This window comes from Xenopus laevis, chromosome 8S (assembly GCF_017654675.1).
Source record: "Xenopus laevis strain J_2021 chromosome 8S, Xenopus_laevis_v10.1, whole genome shotgun sequence".
In the NCBI taxonomy this organism is placed as follows: domain Eukaryota; kingdom Metazoa; phylum Chordata; class Amphibia; order Anura; family Pipidae; genus Xenopus; species Xenopus laevis.
Window position 1 is genome coordinate 37746469 of NC_054386.1, and position 19671 is coordinate 37766139.

At 46.0% G+C, this 19671-nt stretch overlaps 1 protein-coding gene across 5 annotated transcripts in view; it reads left to right on the forward strand.

Annotated features, from left to right (window-relative positions):
* The window catches only part of whrn.S (whirlin S homeolog), a 34817-nt gene extending 30210 nt beyond the window's left edge, over positions 1–4607 (forward strand). For 2 of the 5 annotated variants that reach the window (XM_041574843.1, XM_041574847.1), the window contains 5 exons: positions 1684–1755; positions 2541–3045; positions 3256–3419; positions 4179–4301; positions 4397–4607. In XM_041574843.1, coding sequence (XP_041430777.1) covers positions 1684–1755; positions 2541–3045; positions 3256–3419; positions 4179–4301; positions 4397–4579 — 1047 coding nt within the window. In that variant the 3' untranslated portion in view covers positions 4580–4607. The remainder of the gene's footprint in view (positions 1–1683; positions 1756–2540; positions 3046–3255; positions 3420–4178; positions 4302–4396) is intronic. The other 3 variants (XM_041574846.1, XM_041574845.1, XM_041574844.1) reach the window with 3 other exon arrangements.
* The last annotated feature ends 15064 nt before the right edge of the window (positions 4608–19671 follow it).

Below are 19671 nucleotides of genomic sequence, written 5' to 3' on the forward strand. Positions count from 1 at the left end.
GTTTTACCAATATATATTGAATTGCTCATTATTATAGCCTCATGGGGCCCCCTATACAATCTGGGCCCCCTGCAGCTGCAGGGTCTGCTTCCTGTAGTTACACCCCTGACAAAGGCTGTAGTATAAGTGACTATAGACACTAAATTAGCAATAAGGCCAGACTGATAACCATAGGTTAGTGATTGCTCACCATCCTACTAGGGATGCACCGAATCCAGAATTTGGTTTAGGATTCGGCCAGGATTCTGCCTTTTTTAGCAGGATTCGGCCAAATCCAAGTGTGTGGCCGAACTGAATCCAAATCCTAAAAATCATGTGACATTTTGTCAAACAGACAAGGAAGCTAAGAAACACCAGTCTATTTAACCCTTTCATGGTCTCATTTGCAGATGCAAATTAGGGCACAGATTCAGTTTGGTGTTTGGACGAATCTTTAATAAAAGAATTGGGATTCGGTCGAATGTATAGTGGATTCTCTGCATCCATGACCTTCACCCAGAGAATCAGCTTCACTTAGGGTTGCCACCTGGCCAGTAAAAATGATGCTTGATGCCAATGTTCATAATAGGAAAAAACTGCAAGAATAAAAAAAGGTGGCAACCCTAGCTCCAGTATATGGTTCCTGTAGCATTGTAATTCCACTTGCTACCTGCCCTGGAAATATGTTATGATACTAGATCATATCTATCCAATATGGCGTTTTCTTATTTATTGGGACTCCCTCCCAAGGCACCCCCACATTCCACCTCCTACATGGGGAGCCAAAAAACAAGTATGTTCCATCTCAATTTATAGAACTTCTGCTAGTATCAAACTTTGAACCAGATGTGTTACAGTAGAGACATCAGATTGTGAGCCCTGCTGTGGGTCCAAGGATGTTCAGAGAACCCTGTGGTGCCCTGATGAATGAGTATTTTCAAAATATATTTATAATGGCTATGGAGGCCATCTTTTTTAAACATTACAATAAAGACCTTCATGGTTCCTTCATTAATCATTTCAATTTCAGTGTCGTGTGTATATATAACGTCCCATAAATTCAAATATTGACCCCTTTTTACCGGACTCCCGAGCCATTGCTTAGTTCCCCCTATTGAAAAGTGTAGTTGGGTATTATTGGCTTAGCATATCTTGAGGTCAGAATTGCTCTGTGGCGTCCAGCCAGCCTTGCCACAACACTTCGTATTTTTGGGGGCATCCTCTTGCCGCATAGGTAAGTTGTATCATGAGGAGTGTTATCTTTATTAGGTTGAGCCAGCCTTGGGGGCTGGGGGGACATCCAGTTCAGGAGAACACATTTCCTTGCATAGAACAGTAAAGTGCGAAATAAAATTCCTGTTGCTGCCCTTGGTATGACCTCATCTACTATGCGATTATAGAGTCTATCTAAGTGGCATTTTGTGGATTTTTTTTTGATACTTTAGTGATTTACTGCAGGGCCAATTTGTAGTTACATTGGTTATAACATACAGGCAGCCAATAGAACATTACAGAGAAAGATAGCAGCAACATATTTTGTGATGTTATATGGGTTTTAGGTATTCTTAAATCACCCTACGTTATTACAATTTGAATCTTAGCACTATGTTTTTCCAATACATTTATGTATGATTTTCATTCACTGGGTATTATGTAGCCTTTATATTGGCACATACATTTTACGTTCTCTTTTTCTTGCCTTAGAATGGAGCAGACCCTGAAGGAAGTTCTGACTCAAGGAGCCTCACTCAAACCACACTGCCTGACATCTCCCTGGTGAGTAACCCCAGTGGTAGGTGAATGCTAGAAATGGTCACATATTAAGAACTGATCTGAGGAACTGCTAGGAGCTAATCATGTCATCTGCATCAGTGTGAAGGTGGCAATACACTTTAAGTCGCCAAGCAAGCAATGTTTTCCTCCGACATATTGTGGTAATGCAATCATTTGGCCCAATGAAGGGGATGCAAAAAGTCACAGCGGGGACACAATCTAAACGACCTGAATCAGCAGCTTAAATCTGCCCATGTATGGCCAGCTTAAATGTGTTGTTAACCATAGCAACCAATAAATCTTTTGCTTTCAGTAGTCTTGCCTGGGTTAAAATATGGGATCACTCCAATATGGCCCACCACTTTACTGACCAGATCAGACATAGATCCAGTCCTAAGGAGAACCCACCAAAAGTGCAGATCCACCTGTGCATGATCAGGGTAACTGTACTTGTCTAATAAAAGGTAATTACTGCTTGTTATGAGTGGTAACTTTGCACCTATTTTCATTAAGAAGCCAGAAGAATGCATTTTCCTTTGGCGTTATGCATACAGGTAGACATGTTGTTGTCAATTCATGACAAGGGCTTATTGAGCATCTCAGGCTGGTGAGATCATCTGGCTCAGTACTATTTTGGGACTCTAATAAGATTATAAGGATCCTCCAGGGAACATTAATAATCCCTTTGTGTGTGACTGAGACAGATACACAGTTCAGTTTATACTGCAGAATGTAGTTTTTTGGAGAAGTTGTAGATAGAGCCTAATTTGTTCTCCTTATATTTGCAGGATGATGTTAACTCCATTCTTGCAGAACCTACCAATTTTCATCCGGCTCCCCCACAATCCACAGTAGAACATGCTCCGCAAATAAGACGGCAGGGTAGGGAGCATGCACAACGCCCCTCTTCAGGATCATCCCAATCTGGCCTTTTCTTTACAGTTCCCCCCACTAACCTGAGCCCTCCTCTCCCCCATCTGACCAGTCCTCCTGCTTCTCCATCTACAGAAAACTCAAACCAAGCCATCTATTCCAATCATTCCTCCAAAATGACATCCACCTCTCTTCCTCCTGCTCAGCTGGCTCTGGTTACGCAGCATCCCCTTACCCCTTTCCCAAGAGTCCAATCTCCCACAAGGTTAAGGGTCACAAGGGATATCCCCAGTCATCTGTCTTCACCCACAAATGGAGAAACTTCAGACAACAATAGTCAACATTTTGTGATGGTTGAAGTTCATCGTCCCAACAGTGAACCAGATGTGAATGAAATCCGGGCTGTTCCCCAGACAAGAGGTGAGAGGCGTTGACTAACCATAAAACATTCTCAGGTACAGAGGGACCCAGATTGATTCCTGCTTAGGGCATTGTTAGCAAATTTCTCACATCCATACTTTTATTTGCTAGGAATAAAAGAAAAGCTGATGTGCTAATAAATAGAATAACTAGCAGGTATAGAAAGTTAATTGTGTGGGCTTCTGTGATATAATTTTCCTTTGTGTTCAGCAGTCCTGCCCCTTTCCCCTCCAGCCTCCCTCTCCCAACTTTCGGACAGTGGGCAGACCCTGAGTGAGGACAGTGGAGTTGATGCAGGTGAAGTTGGTGGGGGCAGCAAAGACAGCAGTCCACAGCCTCAAAAAACAAAAGGCTTAGAGGGAATGCAAAAACCGGTAAGAAAACGTCCTAAAGGATGTGATTTGCAATTATTTCTAGCTTCTCAGTCTGTAGATTGAAAATTAGTCTTCATATCCTTAAACCATGCCTATCCTGAAATACAGTTGATAGTCTCCAAGTTTAAAAACATTCTTTGCACTGTCACTTCTACTTTTCCATAAGAGGCCGGCCTCTGTGTATTATAATTCCCATTATCAAATTGTGTCCCAGAGCCCACTTCTGACTCAACATTAGAAAATGACCAAACCTTGTTACTTAGAATCCTCTACCTGATTGGTTGCTTTAGGCCAGTGATCCCCAACTAGTGGTTGCTCACTAACCCCTTGGATGTTGCTCCCAGTTGCCTCAAAGCAGATGCTTATTTTTTAATTCCTGGCTTGGAGGCAAGTTCTAGTTGCAGGTGTACTGCCAAACAGAGCCTCCTGTAGGCTGCCAGTTTACATAGGGTCAATCACAGCCCATAATTGTCGCTCCCCAGTAACTTTCTGCCTGCTTGTATTGCTCTCCAGTTCTTTTTACATTTGAATGTGACTCATGGGTAAAAAAAAAGTTGGGGATACCTGTTAAAAGTTAATAGACCAGAGAAAAGACTTTACCTTTCCCGTTCTGTGTTGGCTTTGTATAGTTGCTATATATATATATATATATATATATATATATATATATATATATATATATATATATATATATATATATATATATATATATATATACAGTATATCTTTCTACAGTAAATAACATTGTCTTCTCCATAGCCAGGTCTGCTGGACCCTACGGCTACATTAGTGCGATTGAAAAAAACTGCACCAAGTCTGGGAATAGCTATCGAAGGGGGAGCTAAAACACGTCAGCCACTTCCACGTATAGTAACTATTCAGGTAAAGACTTTATCCTGTTTCTGCTTGAACCCTCTACATCTGACCTTAATCCTATTTTGACATGGTCTTTCTCCTCCCACACGTGTTCCGAACAGCGAGGAGGTTCCGCACACAACTGCAGCAAGCTAAAGGTAGGCCAGGTGATCCTAGAAGTAAATGGGATCTCTATGCAGGGTAAGGAGCATCGAGAAGCAGCCAGAATCATCGCAGAGGCCTTTAAGACCAAAGAAAAGGACTACATGGACTTCTTGGTTACAGAGTTTAATGTGTCACTATAGTAGTTGATTGTGGCACCAAGACTAAATGTGAATAAGTAAAAGAGACCGGTGTCACACGCTTCTGTGTATAACATGTAGGTGCCATCTGTGTGCTCAAGCTACGTGGTCCTGTAGTCCAACATGTGGCTTTAATAGAATCCCATCCACAGAAGTGGTGATACCAAGAGCAGGGGTTAAAGAGACGTGTAATGAGGTCATAGAGAAACGGCATCACTTTGTGGGGGTAGATTAACAGAAAGCATCATTATAAACAGGTAGACAAAGCAAAGTCATAAACTAGAAAATCCTGCAATATGAGAAGCCATATTAGTTGGGCAAAGCAGAATAGACAGAGAGAGAGAGAGAGAGAGAGAGAGAGAGAGAGAGAGAGAGAGAGAGAGAGAGAGAGAGAGAGAGGTTGCTGCCCAGAGATAGAGAAGATGATTGTTTTCAAAAGGATTGACATTATAAAAGTACTATTAAAATGGTAGGCAGATAGCAACTGTCAGTTTTTCTCTGTATGGATGCTACATAGCATTAAAGCCCCATTGCCACCTTACAGTTCTGTGCCTGCTCTTCTCTGAACCGTATATAGCCTTGCTGGGGAGAAAAGACTCCCTCCACTTCACCTCCTACAATTCTGCTCGAGTGTGTGACTGATGTGCCGCCCACGCTGTGATCATCAGAATAAAATCCGTGTAATTACAGAGACTGTCACTTTTTCAATAAACCTCATGTGAGAGATATTATGTGTGAAAAGTGTATAATTTAAATATCCTATTGGCTGAATATAATGGGAAATTAGGTAGGTCATTAAAAGGAAATATGGATGCACTGAATGGCAGGTGAACCTTTTAGTCTGTTAGAGGAGGCGTGATTGCCTTAGGTGGATTATGAATACCGTGTACCCTAAGCATTTTCGAAATGTAGGCACCCTGCTAAACCATTAGGCCTCGATTGCCCAGTTTATTCAGACTAATCAACTGCCATCAGTTGCACAGAAACACTGTCCTGGTGGAACCCATTCTGCACAGGAAGTCAATTAGAAATACAAGATAGAGTTTGAAAGCAAGAACCGATAATGAAGTTAGATCAGCCTTTGGTGGTGTAAATCATCCCAATAGAATAGTTAGATCTGCTCTGGGTTCAGGACACAGGACCAATAAGTAAGTAGGGTTGGTAAAAGGAACCAATAGGAAATCAATAGGTAACCCTCTTTCAGCTGATGTGTGTAGTGTGATCATGTGTTTATATTTATGAAAGAACTGTAAATCTTATTTCCATCCTTATGGATAAACACATATCGCTGGGGCCCCTGGAGCACTGGGCCCTTAGTAGCCTCCCTAAACCTATTAATAAGATTCACCAATGGTGTCTATGTTACTGGAAACAAAAGTAAGTAAGGTTTGGTGGGAGCAACAAATAGAGGCTTCAAAGATCCAAATGGGGTTCTGGCATTGGCCCCTGTGGAATGAAATGAATCGAGTCTTAAAGGAAAAGAGAGCTCCAAAGAAAAAGGTTCTTATTCTGATGCACTCTTTTACAAGATACAAGAGCCTAAGCAATATTGTGACTGCCCTTGTGGCATGTTTAACAATTACTGGCAGTGACATCACGTTCACTAACACCTATCAGCTCCAGCAACTGGGGTTGTGTAGTTAAAACATGGTTGTACAATCTGCTCCATGAAGCCCATGGTTGGTCATGGGTCACTACTAAAATCACATTAAAGTCTTGGGGTGCTTAAAGTTAGGCACCCCAAGTGATTGTATTTACTTACCTGACACCCCAGGCAAGTGCTCCTATCAGCAGACCCCTAACTTTTGGCACCCCAAGTTAAAATGACTTTCCTTCCCCCTTTAACCAGCTATTTTTTGTTCATCTCACCACCTACCTTGCCCAAAGAAGGATAGGCCATCATTGATAGATTACTCTACCATAAACTCTCATGCACCCCAACCTCAAGAAGTGAGCAGGATAATGACCTGCTATAAGGCAAGGTAAATACTTGATAAGATAGCTAATACCAGTTAGAAAGTGGGTTTTGATGAATTTACCTCCTTTATTTTAAGGAGGGCAGCAGGTTACAAATACTTGATTTAATCCATGGGATTTCATTCACTCCAGTACAGTAAGTATATATGTATTTTTAGCAACATCAAATTCAAAACCCAGACCTCTAGGTGGCTCCAGACTCCACTATTTACAGAATCTTAGCAGTGGGAATTTCTTTTGGAAATTAACTTGGTAATTATCCAATTCCCATGCAGGCAGATAACCTTCCACACATTCTGCCTTCTTACCAGAACCTTCTGGAACTGGAAACATTTAACCCTAAGATTGGTAAATATAGCAGGAATAGCAGGTATAGTAGGAGGACGTGCTGTCTTTACTGGGGATAATAGTCTGTGGGAAGAGACTGTGACTGTGGGATAGCAGGTATAGTATGGAGAGATGGTGCTTATCAGTCAGAAAATAGTTTGTGGGAAGGGACTGTGGCTGTGGGATAGCAGGTATAGTAGGGAGAGATGGTGCCTATACTAGCATTGGAGATAATAGTCTCTGGGAAGGGACAGTGGCTGTGGGATAGCAGGTATAGTAGGGAGAGATGGTTCCTATAGTAGCAGTGGGATAATAGTCTCTGGGAAGGGACTGTAGCTGTGGGATAGTAGGTAGAGTAGGCGGAGATGGTACCTATAGTAACAGTGGGATACTAGTCTCTGGGAAGAGACTGTGGCTGTGGGATAGCAGGAATAGTGGGGAGAGACGGTTCCTATAGTAGCATTGGAATAATAGTCTCTGTGAAGGCACTGAGGGATAGCAGGTATATTAGGGAGAGATGGTGCCACTGCCTATAGTAGCAATGGCACAACAGTCACTGTTAAGGGACTGTGGCTGTGCGATAGTCAGGCCCGGATTTGTGGAAAGGCCACCTAGGCCCGGGCCTAGGGTGACAGGATTTTAGGGGGGCGGCATGCTGCCCAACCACACCCACATTGGTTCAAAAACACTGGGGATGCGCTGGAGTTACAACCATTTTTTAAATTTCCCATGCGCCAATCCCCATTGCTCCTGTCCCCCTGGAGCGGAGAGGGGCGACAAACGGCAGTGGGCCTAGGGGCGCCCACTATGTAAATCAGGCCCTGGCGATAGTAGGTATAGTAGGGAGAGATGGTGCCTATAGTAGCAGTGGGAATAATAGTCTCTGGGAAGGGACTGTGGCTGTGGGATAGCAGGTATAGTAGGCAGAGATGGTACCTATAGTAACAGTGAGATACTAGTCTCTGGGAAGAGACTGTGGCTGTGGGATAGCAGGAATAGTGGGGAGAGACGGTTCCTATAGTAACATTGGAATAATAGTCTCTGTGACGGCACTGAGGGATAGCAGATATATTAGGGAGAGATGGTGCCACTGCCTATAGTAGCAGTGGCACAACAGTCACTGTTAAGTGACTGTAGCTGTGCGATAGCAGGTATAGTAGGGAGAGATGGTTCCTATAGTAGCAGTGGGATAATAGTCTCTGGGAAGGGACTGTGGCTGTGGGGTAGCAGGTATAGTAGGGAGAGATGGTTCCTAAAGTAGCAGTGGGATAATAGTCTCTGGGAAGGGACTATGGCTGTGGGATAGTAGGTATAGTAGGGAGAGATGGTTCCTATAGTAGCAGTGGGATAATAGTCTTTGGGAAGCCACTGTGGCTGTGGGATAACAGGTATAGTAGGGAGATATGGTTCCTATAGTAGCAGTGGGATAATAGTCTCTGGGAAGGGACTGTGGCTGTGGGATAGTAGGTATAGTAGGGAGAGATGGTGCCTATAGTAGCAGTGAGATAATAGTCTCTGGGAAGGGACTGTGGCTGTGGGATAGCAGGTATAGTAGGGAGAGATGGTGCCTATAGTAGCAGTGGGATAATAGTCTCTGGGAAGGGACTGTGGCTGTGGGGTAGCAGGTATAGTAGGGAGAGATGGTGCCTATAGTAGCAGTGGGATAATAGTCTCTGGGAAGGGACTGTGGCTGTGGGGTAGCAGGTATAGTAGGCAGAGATGGTTCCTATAGTAGCAGTGGGATAATCGTCTCTAGGAAGGGAGTGTGACTGTGGGATAGCAGGTATAGTAGGAAGATATGGTTCCTATAGTAGCAGTGTGATAATAGTCTATCTATTGGAAGGGACTGTGGCTGTGGAATAGCAGGTATAGTAGGGAGAGATGGTGCCTATAGTAGCAGTGGGATAATAGTCTCTGGGAAGGGACTGTGGCTGTGGGATAGCAGGTATAGTAGGCAGAGATGGTACCTATAGTAACAGTGAGATACTAGTCTCTGGGAAGAGACTGTGGCTGTGGGATAGCAGGAATAGTGGGGAGAGACGGTTCCTATAGTAACATTGGAATAATAGTCTCTGTGACGGCACTGAGGGATAGCAGATATATTAGGGAGAGATGGTGCCACTGCCTATAGTAGCAGTGGCACAACAGTCACTGTTAAGTGACTGTAGCTGTGCGATAGCAGGTATAGTAGGGAGAGATGGTGCCTATACTAGCATTGGAGATAATAGTCTCTGGGAAGGGACAGTGGCTGTGGGATAGCAGGTATAGTAGGGAGAGATGGTTCCTATAGTAGCAGTGGGATAATAGTCTCTGGGAAGGGACTGTAGCTGTGGGATAGTAGGTAGAGTAGGCGGAGATGGTACCTATAGTAACAGTGGGATACTAGTCTCTGGGAAGAGACTGTGGCTGTGGGATAGCAGGAATAGTGGGGAGAGACGGTTCCTATAGTAGCATTGGAATAATAGTCTCTGTGAAGGCACTGAGGGATAGCAGGTATATTAGGGAGAGATGGTGCCACTGCCTATAGTAGCAGTGGCACAACAGTCACTGTTAAGGGACTGTGGCTGTGCGATAGTCAGGCCCGGATTTGTGGAAAGGCCACCTAGGCCCGGACCTAGGGTGACAGGATTTTAGGGGGGCGGCATGCTGCCCAACCACACCCACATTGGTTCAAAAACACTGGGGATGCGCTGGAGTTACAACCATTTTTTAAATTTCCCATGCGCCAATCCCCATTGCTCCTGTCCCCCTGGAGCGGAGAGGGGCGACAAACGGCAGTGGGCCTAGGGGCGCCCACTATGTAAATCAGGCCCTGGCGATAGTAGGTATAGTAGGGAGAGATGGTGCCTATAGTAGCAGTGGGATAATAGTCTCTGGGAAGGGACTGTGGCTGTGGGATAGCAGGTATAGTAGGCAGAGATGGTACCTATAGTAACAGTGAGATACTAGTCTCTGGGAAGAGACTGTGGCTGTGGGATAGCAGGAATAGTGGGGAGAGACGGTTCCTATAGTAACATTGGAATAATAGTCTCTGTGTCGGCACTGAGGGATAGCAGATATATTAGGGAGAGATGGTGCCACTGCCTATAGTAGCAGTGGCACAACAGTCACTGTTAAGTGACTGTAGCTGTGCGATAGCAGGTATAGTAGGGAGAGATGGTTCCTATAGTAGCAGTGGGATAATAGTCTCTGGGAAGGGACTGTGGCTGTGGGGTAGCAGGTATAGTAGGGAGAGATGGTTCCTAAAGTAGCAGTGGGATAATAGTCTCTGGGAAGGGACTATGGCTGTGGGATAGTAGGTATAGTAGGGAGAGATGGTTCCTATAGTAGCAGTGGGATAATAGTCTTTGGGAAGCCACTGTGGCTGTGGGATAACAGGTATAGTAGGGAGATATGGTTCCTATAGTAGCAGTGGGATAATAGTCTCTGGGAAGGGACTGTGGCTGTGGGATAGTAGGTATAGTAGGGAGAGATGGTGCCTATAGTAGCAGTGAGATAATAGTCTCTGGGAAGGGACTGTGGCTGTGGGATAGCAGGTATAGTAGGGAGAGATGGTGCCTATAGTAGCAGTGGGATAATAGTCTCTGGGAAGGGACTGTGGCTGTGGGGTAGCAGGTGTAGTAGGGAGAGATGGTGCCTATAGTAGCAGTGGGATAATAGTCTCTGGGAAGGGACTGTGGCTGTGGGGTAGCAGGTGTAGTAGGGAGAGATGGTGCCTATAGTAGCAGTGGGATAATAGTCTCTGGGAAGGGACTGTGGCTGTGGGGTAGCAGGTATAGTAGGGAGAGATGGTTCCTATAGTAGCAGTGGGATAATCGTCTCTAGGAAGGGAGTGTGACTGTGGGATAGCAGGTATAGTAGGAAGATATGGTTCCTATAGTAGCAGTGTGATAATAGTCTATCTATTGGAAGGGACTGTGGCTGTGGAATAGCAGGTATAGTAGGGAGAGATGGTGCCTATAGTAGCAGTGGAATAATAGTCTTTGGCAAGCCACTGTGGCTGTGGGATAGCAGGTATAGTAGGGAGAGATGGTTCCTATAGTAGCAGTGGGATAATAGTCTCTGGGAAGGGACTGTGGTTGTGGGATAGTAGTTATAGTAGGGAGAGATTGTTCCTATAGTAGCAGTGGGATAATAGTCTCTGGGAAGGGACTATGGCTGTGGGATAGCAGGTATAGTAGGGAGAGATGGTGCCTATAGTAGCAGTGGGATAATAGTCTCTGGGAAGGGACTGTGGCTGTGGGATAGCAGGTATAGTAGGGAGAGATGGTTCCTATAGTAGCAGTGGGATAATAGTCTTTGGGAAGCCACTGTGGTTGTGGGATAGCAGGTATAGTATGGAGAGATGGTTCCTATAGTAGCAGTGGAATAATAGTCTCTGGGAAGGGACTGTGGCTGTGGGATAGTAGGTATAGTAGGGAGAGATGGTTCCTATAGTAGCAGTAGGATAATAGTCTTTGGGAAGCCACTGTGGCTGTGGGATAGCAGGTATAGTAAGGAGAGATGGTTCCTATAGTAGCAGTGGGATAATAGTCTTTGGGAAGCCAATGTGGCTGTGGGATAGCAGGTATAGTAGGGAGAGATGGTGCCTATATTGGCAGTGGGATAATAGTCTTTGGGAGGCCACTGTGGCTGTGGGATAGCAGGTATAGTAGGGAGAGATGGTTCCTATAGTAGCAGTGGGATAATAGTCTATGGGAAGGGACTGTGGCTGTAGGATAGCAGGTATAGTAGGGAGAGATGGTTCCTATAGTAGCAGTGGGATAATAGTCTATGGGAAGGGACTGTGGCTGTGGGATAGCAGGTATAGTAGGGAGAGATGGTGCCTATAGTAGCAGTGGGATAATAGTCTCTGGGAAGGGACTGTGGCTGTGGGGTAGCAGGTGTAGTAGGGAGAGATGGTGCCTATAGTAGCAGTGAGATAATAGTCTCTGGGAAGGGACTGTGGCTGTGGGATAGCAGGTATAGTAGGGAGAGATGGTGCCTATAGTAGCAGTGGGATAATAGTCTCTGGGAAGGGACTGTGGCTGTGGGGTAGCAGGTGTAGTAGGGAGAGATGGTGCCTATAGTAGCAGTGGGATAATAGTCTCTGGGAAGGGACTGTGGCTGTGGGGTAGCAGGTGTAGTAGGGAGAGATGGTGCCTATAGTAGCAGTGGGATAATAGTCTCTGGGAAGGGACTGTGGCTGTGGGGTAGCAGGTATAGTAGGGAGAGATGGTTCCTATAGTAGCAGTGGGATAATCGTCTCTAGGAAGGGAGTGTGACTGTGGGATAGCAGGTATAGTAGGAAGATATGGTTCCTATAGTAGCAGTGTGATAATAGTCTATCTATTGGAAGGGACTGTGGCTGTGGAATAGCAGGTATAGTAGGGAGAGATGGTGCCTATAGTAGCAGTGGAATAATAGTCTTTGGCAAGCCACTGTGGCTGTGGGATAGCAGGTATAGTAGGGAGAGATGGTTCCTATAGTAGCAGTGGGATAATAGTCTCTGGGAAGGGACTGTGGTTGTGGGATAGTAGTTATAGTAGGGAGAGATTGTTCCTATAGTAGCAGTGGGATAATAGTCTCTGGGAAGGGACTATGGCTGTGGGATAGCAGGTATAGTAGGGAGAGATGGTGCCTATAGTAGCAGTGGGATAATAGTCTCTGGGAAGGGACTGTGGCTGTGGGATAGCAGGTATAGTAGGGAGAGATGGTTCCTATAGTAGCAGTGGGATAATAGTCTTTGGGAAGCCACTGTGGTTGTGGGATAGCAGGTATAGTATGGAGAGATGGTTCCTATAGTAGCAGTGGAATAATAGTCTCTGGGAAGGGACTGTGGCTGTGGGATAGTAGGTATAGTAGGGAGAGATGGTTCCTATAGTAGCAGTAGGATAATAGTCTTTGGGAAGCCACTGTGGCTGTGGGATAGCAGGTATAGTAAGGAGAGATGGTTCCTATAGTAGCAGTGGGATAATAGTCTTTGGGAAGCCAATGTGGCTGTGGGATAGCAGGTATAGTAGGGAGAGATGGTGCCTATATTGGCAGTGGGATAATAGTCTTTGGGAGGCCACTGTGGCTGTGGGATAGCAGGTATAGTAGGGAGAGATGGTTCCTATAGTAGCAGTGGGATAATAGTCTATGGGAAGGGACTGTGGCTGTAGGATAGCAGGTATAGTAGGGAGAGATGGTTCCTATAGTAGCAGTGGGATAATAGTCTATGGGAAGGGACTGTGGCTGTGGGATAGCAGGTATAGTAGGGAGAGATGGTTCCTATAGTAGCAGTGGGATAATAGTCTATGGGAAAGGACTGTGGCTGTGGGATAGTAGGTATAGTAGGGAGATATAGTACGTATAGTAACAGTGGGATAATAGTCTCTGGGAAGGGACTGTGGCTGCGGGATAGCAGGTATAGTAGGGAGAGATGGTGCCTATAGTAACAGTGGGTATAATAGTCTCTGGGAGGGGACAATGGCTGTGGGATAGCAGGTAATGTAGGGAGAGATGGTGCCTATAGTATCAGTAGCAGATAATAGTCTGTGGGAAGGGACCAAACAGAAATAGCAACTCTTTCAGTCATGTAGAAACATTATGTGTTGGATTCCAGAGAACCAAAGACTGTCAGGGGCTACTTAATATTGTCAATAGCTGTATACATTGCCCTTCTGATGCCAGGGGATGGATAGGCAGCTTTACTGGGTACATGTATTAATGGAGAATGTCAGGTGAGTGGATAAAAATGGAGCAAAATAAACACAAAGCCTGCTGGAGCATGTGCAGTTGGGCCAAGTCAGGAATTGAGACCAGAAGACAATACGAAAAGCCGTAAAATGGCGACTGGGAGCTCCGCTGCGCTTCCCTGCATTTAAGGGTCAGATTATTTTTTTTTTAAAGGTTTTTATTTTCATTTTGCATATAAACAAAGAAGGAAGAAAGAGAAGCAAAAGGGAGGAATAGAAGAAGAGAGAATGCACAGTGTTTATCATAGTACATATAGAAATGCTACTGCACCATAGAAGTATGCTCAACTCGCTACGAACAGTTTACAGTCGGCCTAACTACAATTTCAAATGAAACTAAGCACATAAGCAGAGCTAATCCTCAACCAAATGAATATCAAGCCAGGGAGCCCACACTTTCTGAAATTTCGAAGGGGAGCCTCGAGATTCGTATGTTATTCTGATAGAAGGGAGTATAGTATTAACCAAGTTGATCCAGTGCTCCAGATTGGGTTGCTTGTTTCCCATCCATGTCATCACAATAACTTTTTTGGCATAAAAGAGTAAAGTCCTGGCCAGAGATCTAGATTTATTCAGCGGGAGGAGGTCATCTACAAGACTCAATAAACATACCTCCGGGTTACGTACATTTGGGAACTCTAGGTTGCCCACCATATAGTCAAGTACCTCTATCCAGTATTGTTGAATTGGGGGACAGTCCCAGAGAAGATGCAAAAAGGAGGCGTCCGGCGCTCGGCATTTAGGGCAGGTTGCATCAGGTCTAAGACCCATTCTCTTAATTTCACTGGAGTACTATATAATTGATGTATCAGTTTAAACTGGATCGTTCTGTCCTTGATGGATATTAGGTTGCGATATAACGAGTCAGTGGCTTCATCCCATTGGTCGTCGGTTAGATTGGGGATAATTTGGACCCACTTGTGTCTAGCCTGAAGGAAGGGTGCAGGAGTAGAGCCTATTAGGGAGCTATAGAGGCGTGATATAAGTTTAGTAGTTTGGGGGTTACGGAGAACTGCTTCCATTGGGGGAGAGGTGTAGTCCACACTAAGCGTATTGAATTGTGCCTGGAAGGCATGTCTTAGTTGTAGAAATCTGTAGAATTGGACCTCTGTCCCTCCTGTTTTGGCTTGTAGTTGTGTCAAAGTAGGGAATGCTCCCTCTACAACAAATCTCCCAGAATCTTTATCCCCATTTGGGGCCAGTAATGAACATCTTGTAGGTGTTTTAGATGAGGGAGATGGGAATTTCTCCAGAGAGCCAGAAAGGGAGAGAGAATCGGGGACGGTTGACCCGTAATTTGACAAGCAAGAGTCCAGGCCCTATGCGGAGTTGAGATAGTGGAGGGGTATGATGGATAGTCGCCAAGCTTTCTGTATGGCAAGTTCCTGAGGGCTTCCCACGACTCCATACGTAAGGCTAAGAGAACAGTGCCAGTGTCAGTGTCGTCCATATGTAGCCAGCTGTGGATATAATGAATTTGGCTAGCGAGAAAGTAGAGATGTAGGTGGGGGAGCGCCAAGCCTCCCTTGGATATTGGAGCAGAAAGTAGTTTCCAGGAAAAACGAGGTATCTTGTTCGCCCACAGAAAGGGAATGAGAATAGAGTTTATTTTCTGAAAAACTGTTTTAGGGATCCAAATCGGGGAGTTGTGGAGTTTGTAGAGGAATTTGGGCAAATATATCATTTTGAATAAGTTGACTTTCCCCAGCAATGTTAGGGGCAGATTAGCCCAGATTCCCGTAGTGCTTTTAAATTGGTGTATTACCGGGGTAATATTATCGTCTATATATGCGAGTGGGTCAGATTTCAGGAGAATCCCAAGATATTTAAATTCCGTCACCCATCGGAGGCCTTGGGTGGCCACTGGTTGGTTAGGGGTCAGGTCTAGAGGCAGTATCACCGATTTCTCTTTATTAATCAGCAGACCAGAGTAAGTTCCGAATGTGTGAAGGACAGACAGAGCTTCAGTAAGCGAGTTCTGATGATCCGCTAAAAATAACAGGAGGTCATCCGCATAAAGGTCCAATTTGTCCTCCAATGGACCATATTTATATCCAGAGATATTCTCGTTTTGGCGTAGTCGTAATGCCAGAGGTTCGATAGCCAAGGCGAAAAGGAGTGGTGAGAGGGGACAGCCTTGTCTAGTACCTCGAGTTAGGGGAAAGGGTGGAGAGAGCAGATTGCCAATCTTGATTTGGGCCGAAGGTACCTGGTAGAGAAGTTGAGTCATACGGATAAATCGCGAGCCAAAGCCGAATTTTTGGAGCGTTGCCCAGAGATATGACCACTCAACCGAATCAAACGCTTTGGCCGCGTCAAGAGAGACCATGATCCTAGATCCACTGTTGTCATGAGTGGTTTGCATGTGGGTGAAAACTCTTCTGATATTGGTGGCCGTGGACTTTTCGGGCATAAATCCGGATTGGTTGGGGTGGATGATGGATGAGACGACCTTCATCAGGCAGGTTGCTAAAATTTTTGCAAATATTTTGGCGTCGGTGTTGATAAGCGATATAGGTCTGTAAGAATCACACAACTCTGGGTCTTTATCCCCTTTGTGTATCAGAATGATGATTGCGTTGTGGAATGAAGGAGGCAGTGAGCCCGTCTCAATAGCATTCAGGAAAGTGTCATGCAAATGCCTTATTATGTGTTTCCCATGCAACTTGTACCACGCCGTTGGGAATCCGTCCCCGCCTGGTGTTTTCCCGCTAGCCATTGCAGATAACGCCTCAGCCACTTCCTTCTCTGTGATCGGATTATCAAGATAATTGGCCTCGTCGACTGATAGTCTGGGGAAATCAATGTGGTCCAAGTAGCCACTAAGTTGTTCAGAGGAGTAGGAGGTTTTCAAGCTAAAAAGAGATTGGTAAAAAGTGGCAAAGCAGACTAAGATATCTTGGGGGTCTGTAACTAGGTTCCCTCCAGCATCTTGAATTCGTGGAACTAGGGTCTGCATTTCTCTGGTGTGTGCCAGTCTAGCTAAGAGTTTGCCAGCCTTGTCCCCCTGATCGAATACCCTTTGGGAGGAGTACAGCAGCCGTTTTCTGGTTATTTTGGTAAGAGCTATCTCAAAATTCCGTTGAGCTTGCGTCAGGACAGCTTGGGTGGCGTTCGTTTGGTTGGATTTGTAATCGTCTTCCGCCTCCTCAAGGGCTTTTTGGGCGACTTCTACTTCCAGCTGGTTTTCCTTCCTGGCCGAGGCAATACCGCTAATGAGGACTCCCCTGGCAACCGCCTTGGATGCCTCCCACAGGGTGCCCTGGGACGCCGTACCGCCGTTGGTAGACCAGTAGTTAATGTACTCTTCTTGCGCACGTTGCCTGACAAGGGGATGTGACAACCACAACGGACTCAGTCTCCAGCTAGAGCGCTCACTACTGTTTGTGAGCCTTAATGACACCATTAGCGGAGTGTGATCCGAGAATGCTCTCGGTAGGTATTCGGCCGAGACTGTTAGTTGGGCAAAGTCTGCAGACGCTAGAGCCATGTCTAAGCGTGAGAGCGAACCATAGCTGGCTGAATAACAGGAATACTGGCGTTCGGTTGGGTGCTTCCATCTCCATAGTTCCAAAAGGGCTATGGAGTCAATCCTGAATGGCAATGGGGGGTTTGTCGCAACCTATCCTGTAGAGGATCAAGCGTAGTGTTAAAATCACCGAATATACAGAGAGGAGCTGGTGGTAGTGCAGCAAGTAAGTTATAAATATGTTCCAACAGATTTAACGAAAAGGGAGGTGGGTAGTATAAGTTCACTAGGGTTAAAGGTCTGTTATCGAGTTTGCACTGTAGCACTATGTAGCGACCATAAAAATCAGTGCGAATATCCATGAATTCAAATACCACTCCCTTGCTTATCAGTAGGGAGACCCCCCTGGCATGAGTCGAGAAAGGTGCATGGTAAGCATGAGCCACCCATTGCTTTTTGAGAGAAAGAAGCTTCTGGCCAGTCAAATGAGTTTCTTGAAGCATAAGAATATCTGGGTGGTATCGTTTAATGTAGTCGAAAAGGAGAGCTCGCTTAAATTTGCTGTTCAGGCCCCTGACATTCCAGGACATTATGTTTCTGCATTGCATTTTGTAAATAGGCAAGATACTATCTGAGCATTTCCACAGGGTAACAGTACTAAACAGTTACAGTGGCAACCACCCATTGCATGAGTAATGACATTGAAATACACGTGTACATGTGAAGTGACAGAAAAAGAAAGAAAGGAAAAGACAAAGCAAGAAAAAAGATGGTAAACAGTTATACATATCCCAAAAAGCCCCATAACCCACCCTGCCCAACCTCCAAACATAGGCGAGCCTTGACCCCGAACTGTAGGAACTTCCTCTGGGGAGAACAAACAGCGGAGACCGCTAGTACAAGTAGTCTCGAACTTAGCCTTCCGTACCTACAATGGCAGGCTCCAAACACTTATAGTGGTACAACAAGAGTTACGGCCACGGTGCATAGTCACCTCGCAATGTCCCAAGTATCGCCCCAGAATCATAGCACCAGCCGTTCCGCCTGTGATGAGCTGAACATTTCACGGCAACCCATAGACGAGCTATTGCTCCAACAATTGTAAAGTTCCATCGATACTCCGTGGACAGAAAGGAGCCGCCTCTTGTGGACTGAAGTGTAATGTGGACAGAACAGCGCCGGCATACCACATGCCTCATACTGTGTGCACCAGTAGCAATAGAAGGGCACCGTGCTTGCTGTGTGAGGGGTCAATAAGTGGTGGTTGAAACAAAAAACTGCCGATCTCCCTCACCAGTGGCACAACTTGCTGGGTGGACAAACCGTGAGTGGGCGACTGGCCAAACTGCGGCCCAGCGGGGGGCAGAGTAACTGACAGCGGTAAAAGTTCCAGCAGTAAAGGCCTTCACAATGACCCCCCCCACATCAGCCAGCACTCACCCGATGACCCCATCCATCAAGTCGCTACTCAGGCGGAATGTCGCGAGGGGGATTCCGTCCCTGACGACCATCCAGCCATCTGTCCGCTTCCCCCGGGGAGCCGAAGAAATGAGATGAGTCTCCGTCGATCACACGAAGCTTTGCCGGGAATAGGATAGTGTAACTGTATCCAAGCGTGCGTAGGCGTTTTTTCACCCCGCCGAAGGACGCGCGCTGTTTCTGCACAATGGCGGAGTAGTCCGGGAACAGGGATATCGATGCCCCATTGAATGTCAGCTGACCCTTTTTCCGTGCGGCGGCAAGCGCCGCGTCCCGGTCCCTATAGTTAAGAAACCGCATTGTCAGTGGCCTCGGGTTTGCACCCGGGGGTAGCGGCCTTGTTGGGACTCGGTGCGCCCTCTCGATTACCAACAGTGGGGAAAATACATCTGCCCCTAGTGCTTCCCTCAGCAAATTTTCCATAAATTGTTCCGGCAGCTGGCCTTCAGAACGTTCTGGCAAACCGATAAGCCTCAGGTTATTCCGGCGGAGCCGGTTCTCCAGATCGTCGGATTTCGCTGTGGCCTCTGCCAGCTGCTTGGCCATGCGGGACTGCTCAACAGGGATGGGCCGCACTGTGTCTTCAAGGATGGCGATGCGATTTTCAGCCTCCGTGGTACGCTCACGCAGGGTCTGTACATCTTGCCGAATGTGCGATATTTCAATCTTAATAGTGTCCAATTGATTGGAGGTGCTTGCGTGCGTTTCTTTTATCGCCTGCAAAAGGTCAGCATTGGAAGGGCCCGGAGCGGAGGAGCCGCACCCTCGCCTGCATCAGTGGGCGGCACATTACCAGCCTCCTCGTGGCCTGCGTCGCGGTCCGATGCCGGCTGGGAAGCACAGAGGTATTTATCCATGCGGGACGCGTTGGCCTTGGGACCGGATTTGCCCAAGGTGGACTGCGATGACTTAGCAAGCTGAACGGTATGGAGCAGCTATCTGTTGCTTCTGCTCAGGTCGCCATCTTGGAACCGCCTCCAAGGGTCAGATTTTTTTTAAACTAAAGCTGGCTATAAACGCAAAGATCCGATCGTACCAATCAATGTACTATCGGACTTTCCCATCTCCCGACCTGCCATTCAGATCAACGTCTTACCATTCCGACCAAATAAAGTAGTTAAAGA